We start from the raw sequence: 20,836 nt of genomic DNA, 5'->3' as shown, positions 1-20,836 counted from the left end.
AACCCAGATCACCAGTGGGCTAGAAGCATCAATTATTTTTATAGCTGAGGTTCATGACGGGCGGCAAAACTGTCCTCCTGTAATGGGAATATCGACTCCACAGTTTTGTTGGATGTCAAAGCACACTGTTCTGCACAGCTGCTGCTGAACGGGTGCTTGTCGTCCACGACCAACACCTGTTAAGCAGTCAGCACCAACGCTTCCCTTCCAACCTTTGACAACCACCCTCGGGGCAGGCAGACACAACTGCTGAATTGCGTATGAAAATTGTAGTTTTATTGTCTATACAACTGAAGGTTTAACTCGGACTCCTGCTTCTTTCCTAACTGTATAAAGAAGCAATTCTTCTCCTAGAACAAATAAGCACAGTACACTATTGTAATCTAAGAAACAGGCACTATTTGTGTATTGGAAAGCCTTGCTCTCAATAGGGCTACAAGTCCAACGGCCCATGAGCCACTCTTTTAGCAGCTGTAGAAAAGTGAGCCGTAGAAGTCACAGATAATGAGATGCTAACAGCAGCAGAGACAGATGATCAAAAGGCTAGGAGAAGCCTTCCTCGAATCCCAGCTGTTCCCACCGCTAATTCAGCAAGCACGACTCATAGGTAGGGACCATGTACTTGATGTTGATGAAGGCGTCTTCTCCTCCGGAGCGCTCGAAGGCCTCCAGCGTCTCCTGGATCAGGTCACCGATGTTCTCCCGCTTCTGCTGGCTGTAGTCGATGCCGTCCCCGGAGTTTACTGGGTCATGCAAACACACAAAGAGGCCCGTTATTTCGCTGCATTTTCCCGGAGAGTCCTGCACACGTGTCTAGGCATTTTTCTCTGAATGCCTGTCATGAGACGCAAGCAATTAACATTATTACACGATCCTGTAGAGTTTTAGGAGTGGTGACAGATACACAAAAGTACAAAGTCCTAGAATGGAGCTGATGAAAATTCATCTAAACTAAAGAAATCAGAGAGTAAATGAAAGTGAGGTGATCATGGTTACACAACAGTTAACAAGTCAGGGAAATCTCTTTCCTAAATCTCGTAATTACATCGACAGTGTTCTCTTGGACCTTGACTTCTTCAAAATCCCAAGATGGCATGTTTAGAGGGAACCGTCCATCACCAGGTTAGGGTGCTGGCTCTATGTGATTTCAAATGGACAAACTTTGGAGTGAGGAGCTTAGCCCGTGCCCATGTCTGCGGCTTCTGTACGTGGGGTGAGCCCCACTCCTCCAGGTATCACTAAGCCAGGTGTGCAGCCCTCTGACAGCACCCCCATCACTCCGGATGCAGGTGGGGAGGAGGAAACAGCCTCTCCTGCCGGGACTGGTCCTGGCGCCTCCCTGAATGCGTGCATGCCAGCCATCCATCATGGCTGCATAGAGATTGGTGCCACTGCTGGTTTTGGAGTCTAAGTCCAGGCAGGCGGGCCACCCAGGGGGGCACCGGGAGGACCCGACCGAGGCCTCGTCTCCCAGAGCCCTGAGTGACCACTCAGCTGCCTCTCAGACTCTGAGGGAAGGGGGTCCTAGGCGTGGCCTTCGATGGCCTCGGGGTGGGGGGGAACCTGGGTCTGATGTGCTTCACCATACACAGCCCGGTCTCAAACCATTTGGATGAGAAGTATCTGATTCCGTTCCACCTGTGAGGTTACCCAAGTGCATGGGGTCAGCCGCAAATGGGAGACCCTCTACTTCAATCCAGAGTATAAAAACTCCACAATTTTCTCGAATAATAGTCATTACATGCATGTAAGTTGCATTTCCCGCCCAGACTTCTAAGGGTTTCAACACTGTTTATTCTCCCAGTAAGCGAGCCTCGTCTGTGCCTCTGCTGGCATTACCCCCACCTGATCTGTGATGAAAGGAAAGGGCCACAGGGTGGGCTGAGAGGCCCCGGAGGCCTCAGGATAAACGGCCTGAAGGCTCAGGCCATGGGATGCTGCAGGGCGAACAGCTGCAACTTGAAACCACGCACTTTACCAGATGAAAGTGTTTATTTTATTCAGATTTCAATGTAGCTCCAAATGCTTATCTTGCTTCAATGTGAAAATAATAACGGGAACAACGATATTTCAAAGTTTTTTTCCCCAGTTGTTCTGAACATTTTAAAAAAGATGGAGTAATGGTTCAGACCATGAATAAAGGTAACAATTACAATCGCACACAGCATAGATAAGCAGGGTTTGTGCTTGATTTTCCCAGAAACTTGTTAAAGAAATATCACTGTCTTCTGTGTACCACAGAGAAAAGACATGGCTTTCCTGACTGGTTTCTTTTGGTGGGGGGTGAAGACAGGCAGAAATATTACTGATTTTCAGAAAGAGAAAGGCTACGAGTCGCACAGCTACAGTGCATATCAATTTTTCATAACCAATGAACTTACAATGCAAAGCCATTGTAATTAGGTGGACTTTTCCTTTCTCGTGGTGGAAGCCTTTCTGCTATGATGGGGAAAGCTGGATTGAAGTCAAAGCTTGATTTACAGAGTAGCTGATCATCTAAAATATTCATACGCGATACTTGTACAGGACAAATAAGAGATAAGATGCTTGACCAAAAGCGTTCTTGCCCTCTTGTTTTTGAGCTAAAGGTAAACTTAAAAATATATATAGAGAGACAAATACACACAAATGAAATAGGTTTGTTTGTTTGTTTGTTTGTTTTTTAAAGATTTACAGGGAGGTCTGAGAAGAGAATCAGTGCAGTTGGGGTCACCCACCAGGTGATACCAACGAGGTATCCATCCATGTGGAGGGCTTTCCAACAGGAGAAGGTCTTGGGTCAAATTAAGAGAGAAGGGGGAGGAAGCTTGTGTGTGTGTGTGCTTGTGTGTGTGTGTGTGTGTGTGTATACGTGTGTGTGTGGGAGGGTCGGTCAGGCGTGTTACAGGTGTAAAGAAAAGATGCTAAGGAAGAAGGTCCAAAAGAGGGGAGGGCCAAAGCAACACAGTCCAAAACAGGTGCATCAGGGACAGGGAAAGATAGCTTGTGTGACAAGGGAGACCCGTAAGGAAGGTACGTGTGAGGAACAATGTCAGCTCCCAGGATTCCGATCGGGACCGTGAAGAAGGTACAGTGAGAGGGTCTGGCTGGCCTCTGAGGGCTTCTTCCCTCCAGAGGACATTCCTGATAAATTCCTCCTGCCCACGAAAGGGGTGCACTTAGGGAGGAGCCTGCAGGACCCAGGTTTGCATAGCCAGCCGAGCCCATGGCGCAAACATCCCGGGGGCACATGGAAAATCTAACTGGTGATGGTGCCCAGTTGTGACAGCCTGGATCCAGTTCCTGATGGACAAAGATACGTAAATTAATCACTAATAAATGGTGCCTTTTGTTGGCATATTAGTCAAAAGGTCAAGAACTGAATAGATCACGGGACAGACTTATTTTCCTGATGGGGGCAGAGGGGGGTGGAAAGTCTGCACACAATGGAAAGCTTAACGCACCCTGTTATCCCCACTGCCTTCCAGAATGCTATAATGACAAACAACACTTTATTTCAATAATAACCTATTCTTACTTTTTAAAAAATATTTAACTGTAGGAGTAAGTAAACTATGTAGCTTTTTTGTTTCCCAACAGTGTATAAAGCAAATGATAAAAAGAACAGAACAGAATAACAGTTGCTTGTTCAAAAAGGGAGTTGGAGTTGGAATATTTTGTGGTTGCAGAATGTGTATCACTGGGGTAGGAGAAAAGCCCAACAAAGGCGCACATCCCTTCTTTTGGGTGCTGAAGTGATGACCAGGCACAGTTTAGTGTCAAGCCACGTTGAGAGGCAGGTGAGCGGTGTGGTCTCCATTTCGAAACTGCTATATTGTCAGGTTTTTTTAGAATCTGCGCTTGAGGTAATTAGCTTGAGCTCACCATTTAAGATACATATGACACTGTTGGAAAACATACTTGTGAGAATAGGATGCTTAAAAAAAAAACAACCCAGATGGTTATGTACGATTGTCAATTCTGATTAGGAAGGTGACATTTCAATTCAGGAAGCTAGCAGTCTATTTTATGTCCAGCAGCTGGAAAGATACATTGATGATGGAAAAGATATGTTTTATTTATAACCAAACAAATAGGAGTAAAACAACGGTTTAAACCAGACTTTGCATTTCGAAAGGGATAATATGCAAATAGACTAGGACAAGGGATTTGGTTTCTCTCCTTAGAGGTCCTTGTGTGCAGGAGGTGGGCAACTACTGTGTGAAAGTCCTTCTTGGTTAGGGATTATTTTAAGTATACTTATTATTCTGAATGTTGAAGTTGTTTTTTGTTGTTGTTGCTTTTTTTTTTGCGGTACGCGGGCTTCTCACTGCTGTGGCCTCTCCCGTTGCGGAGCACAGGCTCCGGACGCACAGCCTCAGAGGCCATGGCTCACGGGCCCAGCCGCTCCGCGGCATGTGGGATCTTCCCAGACCGGGGCACGAACCCGTGTCCCCTGCATCGGCAGGCGGACTCCCAACCACTTGCACTACCAGGGAAGTCCCCTGAAGTTGTTTTTGATTATGTAGGTAGTATGTTTAAGCACACGCATCCTCATTTTCTATCTAACCCCCTTTAGACAGTCCTAGCCTGGATGCTTTCTCTTTCTAGATGCCGCTTTGGTCAGAATTGGGACGTGCGTATCCCAGTCTTTCGTCGGTCAATGGCATGCTCTCAGTGAATGAACTCAGCTCATGATTGTGAAGTGACCATCATGACACCTCATCACCAAGGCCATCCAAAGGGAGGCTGTATCAGATGCACTGACATTTCGCATAGATACGTATCTACAAGGCAGTGGCCACGGACCAGCAGCAGACACGTGTCTTGTAGGATTTCGATGAAAGAGTCTCGTAGCATTTTTACAATTTCTAGACTGTGTAAAAGCTTTATTCTTTTCCTTTCTTCAGTTACTACTATTACAGGAAAAAATGAAAAAAAAAAAAAAAAAGCAAAGCGGGGAAAAGGAAACTTTTGGTGGCCAGAGCAAGGTCTTCCCAAGTTAGTGCTGAGGTCGGTGGCAATGGCACCTTTGGCCATACCGAAGAGTGATGTTCTCTCTGTAGCCAGCGGAAGACTAGGCCCTGCAGGGTAATGCAAGATGGAAAAACAAAAGCTCTTGCCTTTGGGGAGCTTCTCCTCCAGCTGGGGGAGCCTAGCTGGCCACAGTCCCTGTAGGTCACGTGCACGCCCTATGAGAGTCAGTGTGGGCCACGTACCCTGACTGCAGAGCCCTGGCGCTATAGGCCTCTCTCCTGTTCCTTGGGTTCCCGCTGGAAACTGTGTCCTGAGAGAAGGCTTATCTGTGTGTTTTAGTCAGACACTTGAGTCCCCTTATCTGAAAACAGGAAGAGCAGTGAAAGGATGTATGGACGGCCATAAGAGGCTCAAGGAGAGTTACATTCACATGTGGATTTTTCTGACTCTAGTGTTTTTTGGTCAATACTCTTCAATGTTAAGTGTATAGATATCGTTACATGAATAGTAATACACAAAGAAGTCATTGGGAAATGAAAGCATTATTTAAGGCATCGGAAATAGAAAACACATAAATGCTTACTTCGGGTTGCTTATTCAACATACCTGACGTATTACTCATTTGGTACCAATGGATGAAAGAATTTATAAACTCTACCTATACTTTCTGGTCATGGCTAAGAAGAGCAGTAGGCACAATTTGGGGAAAACTTCCATTAGTTCTGCAGGCTCCTGGCTGAAGCAGCAGCAGGACAGGCTCAGCACGACCACACACTGGAGAGGCAGTGGGTCGGCAGGAAGGAAGGCGTCGTGCCCACTGCCACCTGTCATCCTGAAATTGCTCATGACTTGGCTGCTTTGCAGAGCCATGAACCAAACATTCCTAAAGAAAACACTAGCTTGGGAAACTCAATTAAAAACCACCAGAGTGAATCAGGAAATGATAAGCAATGACTCAAATGATGTCCAGACTACCATTACCAATCTCTCTTCACACTACTAACTTTTGGAAGCTCCAATTTATGAGGTAACTTGCCCTGCTCAGTGACAGCGACAGTGTGTGTCACCTCTGAAGTATACAAGAGCACTTGGAATAACTGTGGAAAGTAGCAAAGACCTCAGACAAATAAAAAGATGATTAAACTCACAGAACAACATTCCCCTCGGCCTTTGACAGCACCAGACAGCGAGCCAGGCGGAGTGATTCTCTCGGCACACCGAAGGCTAAATTACAGTCATAAAACAAGGCTTTGAACTAAATGGCTGCCGTCGGGTCATGGTTTGGCTGCGCCCTCCTTCGGTCTACCGCTTCCTGCTCTGGACATCTTTGCGCGGCCACTTTGCATACATGGTATGTGAACGTGAATCCAGGCCAAGTCCAGCCTGAAGCTTTTCTCAGTATGAGAGCATCCATGGATATAACGCGACTTGCAGAGAACACGCCTGTCTACCATTTCCCCAGGTGAGATGCTGGCGAGCTCAGCACAGGGCAAGGACTCTGGTCCTTCCTTGTGTGCCCGGGGGAGGGGGGGCTGGACAACCTCCCTGCAGCAATGCTGAGTGGAATTTTAAAAAGTACTCACAGAAGAAACTAAATCAATGCTTTCTGGATCAGAAAAGACATTTTTTTTTTTTGGTTGCTCCAATGTTGAACTAAAACATTTCAAAAGCTGTAAAGCTCAACTGAAAGGAATTTTACCTGTCAAGACCTGTAACCAGTGCTGGCTTCAGCCACAGCTAAAGCTGCTTTCCTTCTGCCTGGATCTCAATGACATCATCTGCTCTGGAGAGAGAGGGAGCCCTTGGGGCCTGGGCTCAGGTCTCGGCAGGGGGTGTGTGTGGAACCTACTGCAAATATTATTGTGATAAGATGCTTCTTGGTGACATTAAACCAGCACAGATGTTCTGTTGGATGTTTCTGAACAAAATTTCAATTTTGGGCTTAGTGGATTTAACAGTTACAAGCTGGAGATGACCTCAAACAGTAATTCCCTGTTCGCACTAATTGGTAGGTAAGCAGAAATGTTAGTTGTAGTGGAATAAAACTAATATTTTCCAACAGGTATTTATTAAAAAGATGACTCTTATCATCGAAAAAGATTTCATTAAAAAGACGATAACTCACATGAGTTTATAAATGGTTGCTTTGAGTTTTTTTCTTTTTAATTTGAATTAAGAAAGGGAGAGAAGAGACAGATCTATTTTGTCTTTTAAGGAGTTTTTCATTTCAAGACCTAGATTATATTGTCAACATTTGTTTTGCCAGAAATATCTTGTTTATTTGGGGTTAGCTTGAATCCAATTTACTTTATAGAAATAGTGTTACCTGTTTTGGAATAAAAGGGCTTTCTCCCATAAAGTTTGGAAAATTACAGTGGAAACAATTGTAAATTCCAGTCTGATCCTTTCTGGAGATGAGGGAATGGAAGAGGAAGGGAGGAGGGGAAGAAAAACTAGGAGAAATTTCATTTTTCTACATTGAATAAGAGAAGAAGCCTTTTGGGAAGATGTTTTGAGGTTATCTGCTTTTAGAATCCTAAAGAAATGCTCTTTCACTTTCTTTTTTTAGCTTTGCTATGTTACTTTGAGGACACTCATCTTTTTTTTTTTTCCTTAGTGATAACATGTGTCACCCTATTCAGAATTTTGGGTGTTTCCCTGTTTGGCCCAAGCTTAGCCACGGCTTCCTTGGCTAACTTCATATTCTCTTGGAAAGTGATTGTTTTCAACATATCCTTAAGTCTGACTGTACAATGGATATTTCTAGAGTGTTGGTTCATGGCGGGTGTGAATCAAAGTTGCAATGGTTTTGCAACCAAAAACTTATAATAACCAGAGCATATGTCATGCTAGAGATGCCCAAAGGCTTAAACACTCCAAATCTCCTCAGATCTTGTTGACATTAATGAAATTCATAAGATTTCTTTCCTCTGAAGATAAAAGCTTTGAAGCAAGACCTCGATTCCCAGCTGGATGTCTGTCTCTCTCCCTCACCTTTTGACGCTGGAGCTGGGTGACTAAAGCAAGAGGTTCCTAAGCCATCGTAGATTCGAAAGCTCGAGGAAAGGTTTTCATCTCAGAATGGGGGCGGTGATCACTTGTGAAACTAAAGATATCATGGATCTTGGCCCAGTTGTCAATTAGATATTTAAATATTCCTTGAGACAGACACTGAAGATTTCTAAACAAATGCCACTTTGCAACGGCAAAGTAGACTTATTCTGTAGGGAGCGAACAAGGATAACGTCGGGGTGCAGTGAAACAGTGGAAGTAACACTGAACTTCAAAGGCAAATAACTTGCCATACAACTTTTCAAACCTTAGTAGCCGCAATGTTCAATAACTTACTAGATGGTTAACTATGGACAGGTTACTTAATTTCTCTGAATCTCAGTTACCTTCCCTGTAGAAAGAAGGGATTGAACTTTGGGTGATCTCTGCTCATCCTAACATTACATTATATAACATCACAACACAACTTTGGAATAAGCTTTTGGAAAGGATGGTTATTCAATGGATGCACAGTATTTCAACTGAAAAGATAATCACAAAGCATCTGTGTAATTCTTCAAAGTAAGTCACAGATCTCATAAGCATCGAATTCAGCTTTCAAGTCAAGTTCTAAAAAAACCCAAAGGACCAAGGTTTATATAGTTAGTTCTAGTTTAGAAAGAGAACACTGTCAAAAACTCAAATTGTTTGTTGACACACTACCAAAAATTATTCCATTCTGCTACTTCAATACGTCTATGTAGATTTTGACTTATTAGAATAAAGACCAAATGTATAGGTTGGTTTTCTAAATATATTCAGTTGACAGTGATTTGGTCAAGACTACAAAAAAGCAAGTTAGGCTCATCTCTGATTATTGACAATTTGACTTGGAAGTTATACTGAGAAAAATAGGTGGGTTCACCAATTTATCCCTCTACAGGATAATTACAACTCTAGATTCAGTGGCCATTGAATTAAGCTGTATTCCGAGCTGTGAAGTAGAAGTGTATCTCTTTTCTTGTTGGTCCACATGATTCAATGCACATTCAGTGAACATTCAACAGAAAAGGGGCAGAGAGTTCTAAGTCCAGCTCTTGTCCTAAATCTATTTCCTGCTGGCTTATCTCATGGTGGAGTAATAATAACAGCAATAATACTAGCATAATGTCATTTAACTCTAAGAATAGCCCTATGAGCTAGATACTATTACTGTCGCAGCACAGGGAGCACACTGAGGTTCAGGAGGTGAAATCACTTAGTAAAGTGACACAAGCAGTACATGATTCTGGGATGCTGAGAAAGAGAAACGGTGGGAGGCATATGCTGGTGTGCAATGAGGAGGGTGATAGGAAGATCCAGAAGAGAGGTCTAAGCATCCTATGCCGTAGTACTTAGTGGAGTCAGATGCCTGTGTGGAGGCCTTCAGGTGACTCCTCCGCGCCCCCTCGCCCCGCCCCTACCCCCACCCCCCGGAGGTAAACGCTGACTTTACTGGTAGCGTGAGCCCTGCGTCTGGGCTCAGAACATCAGCGCCATCTTCGCCTCCTCCTTCCCTGTATCCAGCTTGCTGTTGTGCAGTGCACGGTGGGTCTGCTTAACACATCCAGTTCCAGAGCTACTCTGGCCCACCCTGGGTGGTAGCGAAGAGTCTGTTTGGTCTTTCAAACTCTCCTCCTCCTAATTCACCCTGCAGATTAATTTTCCTAGTCACTTTCTCTCCTGAGTAATAACCAACATTTCCACGTTGTATGATGGATCAAATTCAAATTCCTGATACCCGGACCCTCTGTCTCTGCTCTCCCTTATGAAGTCAATCTTATATTTTGCTCCTTCCCAACGAGACCTTCTGCTCCACTCAGACGTGGATTTCTTCCTAGCCTCAATGTGTGCGATTTTCATTCATGTCTTTAAAAACCGCCGTAGGAATATGCTCCCCCTCCCTTCTGGTAAGTCCCACCTTACTTCTTTTCAAGGTTGGTTTGGGATGTACGTCCTCTGTGAAGTTGACTCCGCAATCTTCTTTCTTTCTTTTGGATCCCTAGAGCTATGGTCAGTAATATCTCCACCTCCCTTAAGTACGTGTCACTCCAGAACCCTGAGAAGCGCTTTGTGCTGCTTAGTTTTCCTACATTGTACCACCTCTTGAAGGATAGGTTTATGCTATAAACCTTGTTCATTGGCATCAAATACAAATCAAATCTTTGTGAAAGGAATGAATGAAAGAATAAATTACTGCTTTGTGTGTTTACTGAATCCAGATACGTTATAAGCAAATTCAGTTCTAAGTAAATTGTATGTTAAAAGTAGTGCCCAGGGCTTCCCTGGTGGCGCAGTGGTTGAGAGTCCGCCTGCCGATGCAGGGGACACGGGTTCGTGCCCCAGTCCGGGAAGATCCCACATGCCGCGGAGCGGCTGGGCCCGTGAGCCATGGCCGCTGAGCCTGCACATCTGGAGCCTGTGCTCCGCAACGGGAGAGGCCACACAGTGAGAGGCCCGCATACCGCAAAAAAAAAAAAAAAAAAAAAAAGTAGTGCCCACAATCTGCCCAATTCTTATTCTTTATTTACAAACGTGTGAGTTCTTATCCATGGAGATAGTACTTATGTGGATTCAGAAAGGCTGAGTATACGTACATAGAGGGTTGGTGTAGTTAGATGGCCTCATCTCTTTTCCAAAATCCTCCTTGATTTAAAGTGGGGTTTACTTGGATCACCCTTAAATTTGAGAAGAGGAAACTTTCTTTCTCCAGAATGAAAAAAATCAGATTATCCTATTTCATTGAATATCTAAATTTAATATCTAAATTTTGCTTACTATAGTTTCTTTCCCAGCTACATGATAATTTTCAGTCAGGCAAAGAAATGTTTTCAGTTGGAAAGGAAATACTGAAGGCTGCTTTCAGGGGTGATGCAAACCTATTGGAGATAATTTTACTGCTTTTAGACTGATGCTGGAAACTTTCAGAAATGGACCAGAATGACAGTTGTTATCATGGCTTTTCATTTCCAAGAAATATTAATGATACAACCCATTTTAAATTCTAAATTCTTTTTTGTATTTGAGGTACAAAAATGAAAAAAGAAATCTCAGATTTCTAGCAAGTTTTATCAGCAAATGCAGTAAAGTATGGGCAGATGTACTTCTCAGATTATCTTTGTTAGAACTTTCATCTTTATGGTGAACTCAGAACTCAGAAGCCTGTGTGTGTCCACACTGGTGATCGCCATCACAGCAAAGTTTGGTTAAATCATTTTAGATGAATACCTGCACAGCGGGGCACAGAGCCACAAAACAAGACCTTTATGGCCTTGATGTATCCTTTGTTCTACTGCAGAAAATAATTAAATAAAGTCACTAATGGTGCTCACAATGAAAAAACACATCACCCCGTTTCTGCAGATCAGATGATTCCTCGATTATCTACGATTTATCTCAGCTTGCCTGAACTAGCTACTCTTTGAAAATTCTAAGATGAATTATTGAGTGCAAAATCTAATAGATTTCCAAGCCATTAGCTGTAAATTGTACCGAGTGAAAATCTTTCTCATCAAATGAGCTCAATTAACACAAAAATAATATATTTAATGAACAAATCAAAGCCATCTGCTGGGCTGAACTGAGTTAACGGCTGTATAAGTGACAGAGTTAAAGCCTTTCACGACTGTCTCAGTTTAAAAGAACCTCGCAGTATCTGTCAAAGCTCTGACTACCAACTTTCATCAGTGTCTACGTTGGTTAGTTCAATGTGGCGGGAGACATCCACTCTGCCACCAGGCACATTAATGCAGAGCACAACCGGCAAATACTGAGCTCGCCTGACTCCATTTTCCCAAATGTTCAGGGCTTTGTTAAAGTCCAGTCAGAGTTTGGGCTGTGTGGGAAGAAAAAGAGAGGTATCTAAATCATGGGGACAAAATGAAAATGTGGCCATTTAATTTGCCCTGTCAGCAAAATCGGGTTTGCACATGAATTGAAGCTAAAGCTTGTCGGAAATGCTGATAGGTGAAATATGCTGACTTTTGATACTTTTGAATAAAGACTGTTTATTGGCCTGTGTTACATTTTTATCTCTTAAAATTCCTCAGTTTAGTGCACACAGTTACTTTCCTCTTAATCAGACTTTTGGGGATAGGTGAGTCCAAACAGAGCCAACTGGAAACAAGCAACAGCATCCCCACGGGGTTGAGGCCATGTGCACAAGGATAGGCCCTCAGCCTGTTACTGAATCTCTGGCTGAAACAGGTGTAATAATACCTTCCTGGAAGGAGAGGTGCAAGGATAAAATAAAACAATATACGTTATGTCTTTAGGAATATAACAAGCAATTCGTATTACTGTAGTTTCTGTGATGTCAGTATCCCATTTTTCAGGTAACAGCGGATTGCCTATGATTTAACTCTCCTCTGGGTAGGACAGGAAGACTAGCCCACAGAATACCACGGAGTAAGGGTTTTGCTTTTATAAAATGGGTTCACTCTACAGCCCCGGAAAAGGAGCAGTGGGGAACTGCTTTCCCTTCAAGTCCTGCAGCAGAGTGAGTTTACAGTCAGTTGTCTGGACTCACCATGAACACAGTGCCGCCCTGTTGGGGATACTTGTTACACGGGCGTAGGTTGCTCTGGTCTAGATGGGTTCCTTGGACCCTGTCTGCAACATGATCAAGGTTCCTGGTTGCAGGGCTTTAGAAGCAAACGATTTGTGGCATAAGCTTACACTCACCAGTTGCCCTCAGTCCCCTTTCTCCCCGGGTAGAGTTCAACATATTGGTGCCTAAATGAATGGGGGAAAGACCAGTTCTTGTCCTCCTGCAAATGGCACTCAGGCTTGGCTCTCTGAGCCCTGGTGGCCCTGTTTCTTTCTCTTTTGCTTTAGATAATTCATATAGTTCCTATAATTCCCATTTTATATCGAGCAAGTAGCTGAATTGAGAAGAAGAGCAAAAGAGAGGAGGTGTCCTTGCCTATTTCTGATCACGAGGTAAGAGCTGAGCTGGAGAAGTGACAGTAGAACAGAAGGGAGAATGGGAGCAGTGTTCTAGCTCGTGTCTTATCCCTGTAGGAAGAGTACTGAGGCGGGGAAGTTTAGAAACCTTGCTTTCCTCTTTCCTCTATTGCAGCTAACGTCAACCCCTCCACCTCCTTCAGCACGTGGGTTGCTACTTTGGCCTCCGAGCTCCCCCCAAAGCTCTCTCCTAGACTCTTCAGATCATGACCCTCGGCCCCTTGGGCTGCCAGCGGACGTCAGCTCCTGCCCCTAGCCAGGCTCCCAAATCTGACATTTGCGTAGTAGACTCAGAGCTCTGAGTGAACTGGACAAATGTCCTGGCAAGCAGGCACACGTGCTGCCTTCTCTCAGGCTGGCACCTGATGTATTAAGTCTGGAAAAACCTCCAGGTCGCTGGAGAGACCTGGCCCAGGGAGCTATCATCTTTCAACCAGCCGAGGCCTCCACACAAATCATCCCATTTAGCTCCAGCCTCTGGGAATACCATCCGCTGAGGAACACTGCCCCTCCACGTGCCTCTATGGACAAGACCTACATTCTTGGATTTGAAGATCTGCTGTGCGTCTTTTTGCAGAGACCTTTGGCTCACAGAAGCAGCTCTAATGGTGGGGATTTCAGGAGTCAAGGGAGTGTGGCTTCGAGGCGCTTGTGGACAGACAACCTTCCCCGGCCCTGGGATGACAGCAAATCTGTCGTCTGCTCTCCCTCCTTGTGGGCAGGCCCCAGCTGTGGGTCAGGGTATGTCCGTGGGTGCGGGCTGTGGACGGGACCCCTCAGCAAGGGAGAGGGCAGCTGGTGGACCAGAGGCAGAGCAGAGGCTCCTTGCCCCCCACGGCCGCCCGCCCGCCTGGGGCTCACACACCACTTCCATGTGCCCAGAGCAGCGGTTGTTTGTAAACTGCTTCCCAGCTTGAGGATAAGAGGAATGTAAATCCAAGGAGGAAATCGAGAATGGGGTTCTAATTTGAACTCGGATGTAGTTGTCCAAGTTCTATGATTTCAGGAGGATCAACCGGGTGGGGTTCTGGTAGCTGAGGGTAGAGACTGGAGAACTAGAGGGGTAAACGGGGTGCTCACGTTCTGGAGGAAGAGGCAGATATTAACACCCCGATAAACCAACGACGGAGTAAGAGTGCTTGAGAGAGTGAGAGGTTCTAGCAAGGTTCGAAAGTAAGAGATGTGGCAGGGAGGAACTGGGAGGACCACCTGGGCAGGTGATCATCAGGACAGTCTCGATGAGAAAATTAAAACTAAACTGAGCCTTGAAGGCCGAGAAGAAGGCGGCTTTGCAACAAGCAGCCTGGGGAGGACGTGCTGCGTTGAACAGAAAATGCAAGAAAGGCCTTGAGGTTGGAACAAGTTGTCCTCAGAGAGCACAGCTTCACCCGGTTATCGCGGTCATTCTTTTCAACACTGATGATACTACACGTAACTGTAATTTTTAATGACTGTTCAACAGCTCTGGGGTTGAAGGAGTGTAAAGTATGCAGCCACCCTCCTCTAGTTAGGGACATTGTCTCCTTCCAGATTTTCACAATTTTAGACAACACTGCAGTAAACATTTTTGTGCGTTCAGTCTTTTTTTTTTTTTTTTAGTTCTATTATTTCCCTGAAACAATTCTCAGAAGTGAGGTTACTGCTTCAAAGAATATGAGCATTTTGTAGTCATTGGTATATATTGGTGTATATATATATATATATATATATATATATATATATATATATATATATCCATATTGATTTTCAGAAAGGTTATGCCAACTTATAATGTTACCAGCCACACAGGAGCTTACTTGTTTATCACAGCACTGGATGTAATTCAATTTTGTTTGTTAATTCAGTATCTATAAAATGTTACTTTAAGATTACTTTTGTTAGTATTTTTCTAATTACCAAAGAGTGCTAATATTTTCCAATACATTTTTTTTTTTTTTTTGCTACATGGTTTTTTTCCCCTTATGAGAATGATTTGTTCTTCTCTTTAGCCTATTTATTTTTCCAGTAGGTTTTACAAGACAAAGTCTCCTAACATCCTGGGAAGCTAGGGAGTGGACAGATCTCTGGAGTTCAGTCTCCGGCATTCATTTCCTTTTGACTCAATCAGCACTATTTCAGAGGGCAAAGGGTGGCCTGAAAAGAGTTACTGTAACTTCTAGAGGTGCCCAAGGGCGGTAGTACCCTGGGAATTGAAAGAATCTGAGGGATTGTGTTAAGAAATGTAGGGGAAATCGCATCATCAACAGATTGCCACCTCCAGAAGGAGGGACGTTAATAATGATTAGATTTCTGAAAAGCTTCTTTGCACCCTTTCCTTGTGATCACCCATCCATCTGCCCACCCACCCAGGGCTTGCTTCCTAGGTCATCCTATGAAGGACAGGCTCAGTTCCCCACCAGGCTAGTCACAGACACGACCTCGAGGGTCGTTTGGTCAGCCCTCACTGACAGTGTGCCTTAAATCAAGACTTTGGGGCTTACCTTCAAATTGGATTATTTACAAATGAGGAAATCATTGTTATTTTGCTTTGTGTGTGAAAAGTGTTAATTTGTTAAATGTTACATTCGTGATATACTACAATTGATTAAAACTTGTGTTGGCATTTTTTACTATATGGGGAGCCCCAAAAGATGAAAGTGGCACCAGAAAGCCCAAGCTGGAGGCTGGGTAGGTCTTGGGAGACAGACTTTGAGGACGCAGACGGAGCTAAGCCAGAGCATTTGTTCTTATTGAAGGTTAAAAGACCAGTAGCGGTGGAAACTAAAGTCTGCTATTCATCTTCAGGCTAGGGACAGTGCAGACAGCTGCAACACGAGCCCCCTCATAAAGCCATGCCAGTAACCTTAACCGTGACCTCCGGCGGGAGACGCATTTCAGTGGGTGTACTGATATCTCTTTTAGGCACAAATAAGCACAGTTGTGTCCATTTTGTTTTGAGGTCAGATGATTAACTTGTGGGCCCTTTTTAGTGAATAATAGGGAAAAAATGTCTTTACATCTTATTTCAGCTTAACAAACAAAACAAAGCTTTCTAGTGGGAAGAAAGTTGCATATTACATCGAGAGCAGATTTTAAGGTAAAAATAAACTCACAAAAGGACTTTGAACCTGATTGGCACTGAGCTATTGCAAGGTCAGATTAATAACTGACATGTCATTCAATTAATTAAGGTTAATATAATTATTTGGATAGATATTTCAGTACCTATGACCTTTAGTTCTGAATTATTGGGGTATTTCTTTTACTTTTTTCACCTCCTTTTATGTAGTTACAGCCTGTTATAAGGTTATAGATTAAGAAAAAGCAAGCTGTTTACAGAGATCGGCGTGAAGCATTTAAAGTTGTGTTTTTCATATTGACCAGCCACTGGCAGGTCTAATCATTGCTCTCTCTCAAAGACCAAGGTAAAATAAAACACAAGAAAAACATTGCAGGGCTGCACGTGTTAGCACACTGCTACAGTCCTTACTGAGTGTTGAGTCTGTCCAGAAACCGATGATTAATCCTATAAAAAACTGCGTAACTAGGACCCCAAACATTACCGATCTAAAAAGCCAGGTGGTAAATAAAACTACTCAAAATTCTAAATTCCTTTAAGTTCTGTTAAAATTGTTTTTAGCTTGAAGGAACTAAACTGACTCACTTTTTATTAATTCTGCTATTTCCCTTAAAAAAAACCTTGTAGCTATAATATGACAAATCAGAATTTGGGGAAAGGAATAGACTTTGGGAGTCTCTTGCAGAATGAAGTTGAAATTCTACCAAAAACGAGCTCTCAAAAGTCTACCAATAACCCAAGGGATGGTGGTGTTAAAGGAAGGTGTTCCAGAGAAAACGGCCTTGGCTGCCAGGCTCAGACTCCCAGAGAGGCCTCCTGCTGCTAGGAGGGAGCAGACGTGCCCTGCCTCTGGCTTGTTAAGCAAACTTCTGACTGAGCACAGGGAAAGCGCTACATGGTCTTGGAAACACGTTTGGGGCCTCTGGGCACAGCAGGGCACTTAATCCTTAAAGAATTCTGTGAGGTTGGTGACGATGATGAAGATGATAGCAAAGACACATAACAATTACTCTTCCCAGGAACCTGGGTGAGTTTTACCGTGAGGATTAGGTAAGGTTACGTAAGTAAAATTTCCATTACATACGCGTAAGCATGATACCAGTGTTTCTAATATTCGTTGTTAGTATAATCATCATTATAATATCAGTGTCAATGCCTCGTCAGAGGGAGGTGGTGAGAATGAAACGAACTAACCTATATAAAGCACCGGGCCCAAAGCTTGACAGTTATTGGGCACTAGACGGGAGTTTGCTTCTTTCACTTCCTTAATAGGGTCGATTCAAGGAACTTATGACATGTTCATTAACATTCCAAATCTACCCATTGTACACATGAGTAAATTGTCAGAGATGGGATTTGATCTCAGATCTATATAAAGACAAAGTCTCAGTTATTTCCATTACAATTTGCTTCCTCTCTCAGGGAGCTCAGGGGCAGTATAGTCAAATCTAGTTGACTCAGAAATTTCTGATGGTTGACCCTGTAATAACTTTAGAAAGAGGGTACCTCCTAACCTCTATGGATTATTGGGTGTTAAATATATTTTGGTTTATGTCACTCTTTTTTCTGTATCCAGAAGAATTAAAATATCAGAGAAAAAAAGGTTTTGGATAAAACTGGAATGCATTTAAGACTTTAAAATGTACATGTGCCTACAATAATAATAAAACATTGTTTTATATTTAACCACATGACATTACCAATGTTCAACCATTTCTGACTTACAAAAATGTCAGTTTCATGGTTTAGTCTAAATTTTATTTTTTTTTAATTGAGGCATAATTGACATACAACATTATATTAGTTTCAGGTGTACAGCATAATGATTCAATGTTTGTATGTATTGTGAAGTGATCACCACAGTAAGTCTAGTTAACGTCCATCACCGTTTACAGTTACAAATTATTTTTCTTGTGATGAGAACTTTTAAGATCTACTCTCTCAGCAACTTTCAAATACTCAATACAATATTATTAACTGTAGTCACCATGCTGTACCTTACCTCTCCATGGCTTATTTTATAACTGGAAGATTGTATCTCAAATTTAAATTTTTACTATGTAAAAAGAATTACCATGTAATTCTTACTGTAGGCACTAGATGTGTAAGCAGCTTTTGTATATTTAGCTTATTTAATTTTAATTCTCAACAACCTTGTGAAGTTGGTAATGCTATTAGCCACAGTTTTACAGGTGAGGAGCCTGCAGCACAGGAAGGTTAGATCTGACTTCCAAGTATAAAATTTAACCACGATATGAAAAATAACCAAATGTCTTTACGAATATTTTGACCAAGAAATTCGATTCTGATACATATGAAAACAAGATGAAATAAAAAATGTCATATTAAGTAATTTCTTTAACAATGGACATATTATTCAACTAAATGAAAACTCTTTTCCCTCTATATAGCTTCACAGCTTTGGAATTATCTGTGAAATTAATAATGTAAAGTTAATAATAATTTTGCATCACTGTGATTGGCCAAAGTTAAATGCAAGGATAGATATGGTTGTCAGAAAATTTACTGTAAAATAAAAAGATTATATCTGATCCTTAAAAATATTTCTTTCCTTTCCAAGTTTCCTCCAATGTTTTCTCTTCCTTGAGCTGCCATTTTATATTTGGAGAAAACTGAGATCAATACTGACAACCTGAATTTTATTGACTAATTTTAAATGTAAATTTTGTTTTTAGCAATTTTCCTTGATTCTCCACGAAAATAACTTGTTTAAAGTTACCATCCTCACTAAGTTAAAGGTTTTTTTCCCTCTGTAGTATGGTTTTTAAACTGTTTTATAAAAATATTTCCGTAGGGGATGCAAAACAGTATTATGACATAATTTGTCTTACTCCCATGCAATTTCATATAAACATACATAAAGCAGTATTATAGCAGATTAACTTTCTTATATGAGATTAAATTCTCATTAATATATTTTAATGTTTTATGAAAAATATTTTAATACAAAGAAGTACAATTTCCTCATCTATTTTACTACAGTTGTGGGTTTTTTTTTTTGTTTTAGATAATTTTCATTTAAAAAGTTGTTTCCTGAGCTTCCCTGGTGGCGCAGTGTTTGGGAGTCTGCCTGCCGATGCAGGGGACACGGGTTCGTGCCCCGGTCCGGGAAGATCCCACATGCCGCGGAGCGGCTGGGCCCGTGAGCCATGGCCACTGAGCCTGCGCGTCCGGAGCCTGTGCTCCGCAGTGGGAGAGGCCACAACAGTGAGAGGCCCGCGTACCGCGAAAAAACAAACAAAAAACAAAAACAAACAAACAAAAAATGTGGTTAGGACTGTTGTTTTCTTTTTATGGTTATCTCTTTTATATTCTTCACTGATGTTGAAAAAAATGATTTTCTAGATCCTTATTAACTTTCAAAAATGATTAAAACGTCCATTAAAAATCTCACAACACGGTAAGCCTATATTCTTTATGTATTTAGAGCAAACATACATTAACGTGTCACACTTTGAGCATTTGTGTTGACTTTCTCCAAGTCGTGCAGACTGTCATTATGTGTGTTTGTCTTATTATATCGCCTCCTTAATTCCCATATTGTGGATGATAAACATTTTAGTTACAAATATTTTATATCTTTGATCTCAATTGACCATGTATATATGGAACCACTGAAATTTCAAAAAATTCTATTTCTGTAATCCCTGGTGTAACAGTCAACTATACAGCAATCTGGCTGAGAAGGCCGCATTGCCTTGGATCACCCAGAAATGAGCATAAAAGACTTAATTTCATTGTTGTATGTAATTGTTGCCTCTTGTAAAGCCTGTTTGATTACTAGAAGGGAGACAAGGGCTGGGTTTGGGCCCCTAGATGTTCCAAACCACAGAGGTAATTTTGGTGCCCACGCAGTGGCCGGTGCTTGCATGGTGTGCCCACACACAGGTACACTTAAGTGTACAGTGATCCCTGGTAGGAAGGATTTAAGGCACTTCCATTCTATCATTGAAGCTGAAATCGATAGTTCACTGTTGACTCTTGTTCATGACCTCAGTGTCATTAAACTCCCCAAAGAGCGGCATGCTGCAAAGGGTTTCCTAGAAACTTCACTTGCTGTTAAGCCTTTCACATCAGCACAAATGGAAGTCATGCAAAATCTTTTCCAGTAACCTGAGTAATTTACTGATACACCAGGAAGGTGTCTAAATATTAATGCCATGTTTGATTTTACATTCAGGATCAATCTACATCTGTTTCTATCCTTGAAAAAAATCCTTGCAAGAGTGTGATTGCTTACTCATTTCAATGAGCCCTGGTCAGAAGGTAATATTCATCTTCTATAACAGTGAGCTCAAAAGGAATGAAAAAAAACTTTTTAAAGGAATCGGAAGAAACAGAACTTTGAATTGATCTTGTTGAGATTATTCAATACTATTCAAGAACATTAAGAGAGCCAACTAGGGAGTAGACACGTCATCTGAATTAGGCACCATTTAAAATAAACACTGGCCCAATGATAGTTTCCTCTTACATTTTCTCCTTCATTCTGAATATATTTATGCTTTATTTTAGTGAAAATTGTATTCTATGACAAATGTTAGTCAGTGGATTATGTTACCAAAAGAATTTGGACTCGCCACTTGTAAAAGTGTGCGAAGAATGACCCAGAACTACCCTACCCTGCACATTCCTTCTGTTGTCAAGGCTCATCACCCTTTCCATTTCTCCTGCCACCACCAAACTTGGTCCCTGTCATCTGTCTCCAAACGTGCCTTGCTACTTCAGTAACTTCTCCACTGGTCTCTGCTGCCTTCTTTCTATCCCCTCAAATTCATCCTTTACAACCACCTAATTAAACCTTCA

The 20,836-nt window shown here is 42.4% G+C and overlaps 1 protein-coding gene across 1 annotated transcript in view; it reads right to left on the bottom strand.

The window, feature by feature from the left end:
• Positions 1-582: 582 nt before the first annotated feature.
• Positions 583-20,836, bottom strand: part of PACRG (parkin coregulated) — a gene marked incomplete at both ends in the record, with an annotated part of 515,047 nt that continues 494,793 nt past the window's right edge. The window contains one exon of the mRNA XM_082669001.1: positions 583-743. Coding sequence (XP_082525127.1) covers positions 583-743 — 161 coding nt within the window. The remainder of the gene's footprint in view (positions 744-20,836) is intronic.

The sequence above is a fragment of the Grampus griseus genome, assembly GCF_964374135.1.
Source record: "Grampus griseus genome assembly, chromosome: 13".
In the NCBI taxonomy this organism is placed as follows: domain Eukaryota; kingdom Metazoa; phylum Chordata; class Mammalia; order Artiodactyla; family Delphinidae; genus Grampus; species Grampus griseus.
The sequence above is the reverse complement of the archived record's forward strand: the minus strand, read 5'-3'. Positions and strand labels throughout refer to the sequence as shown.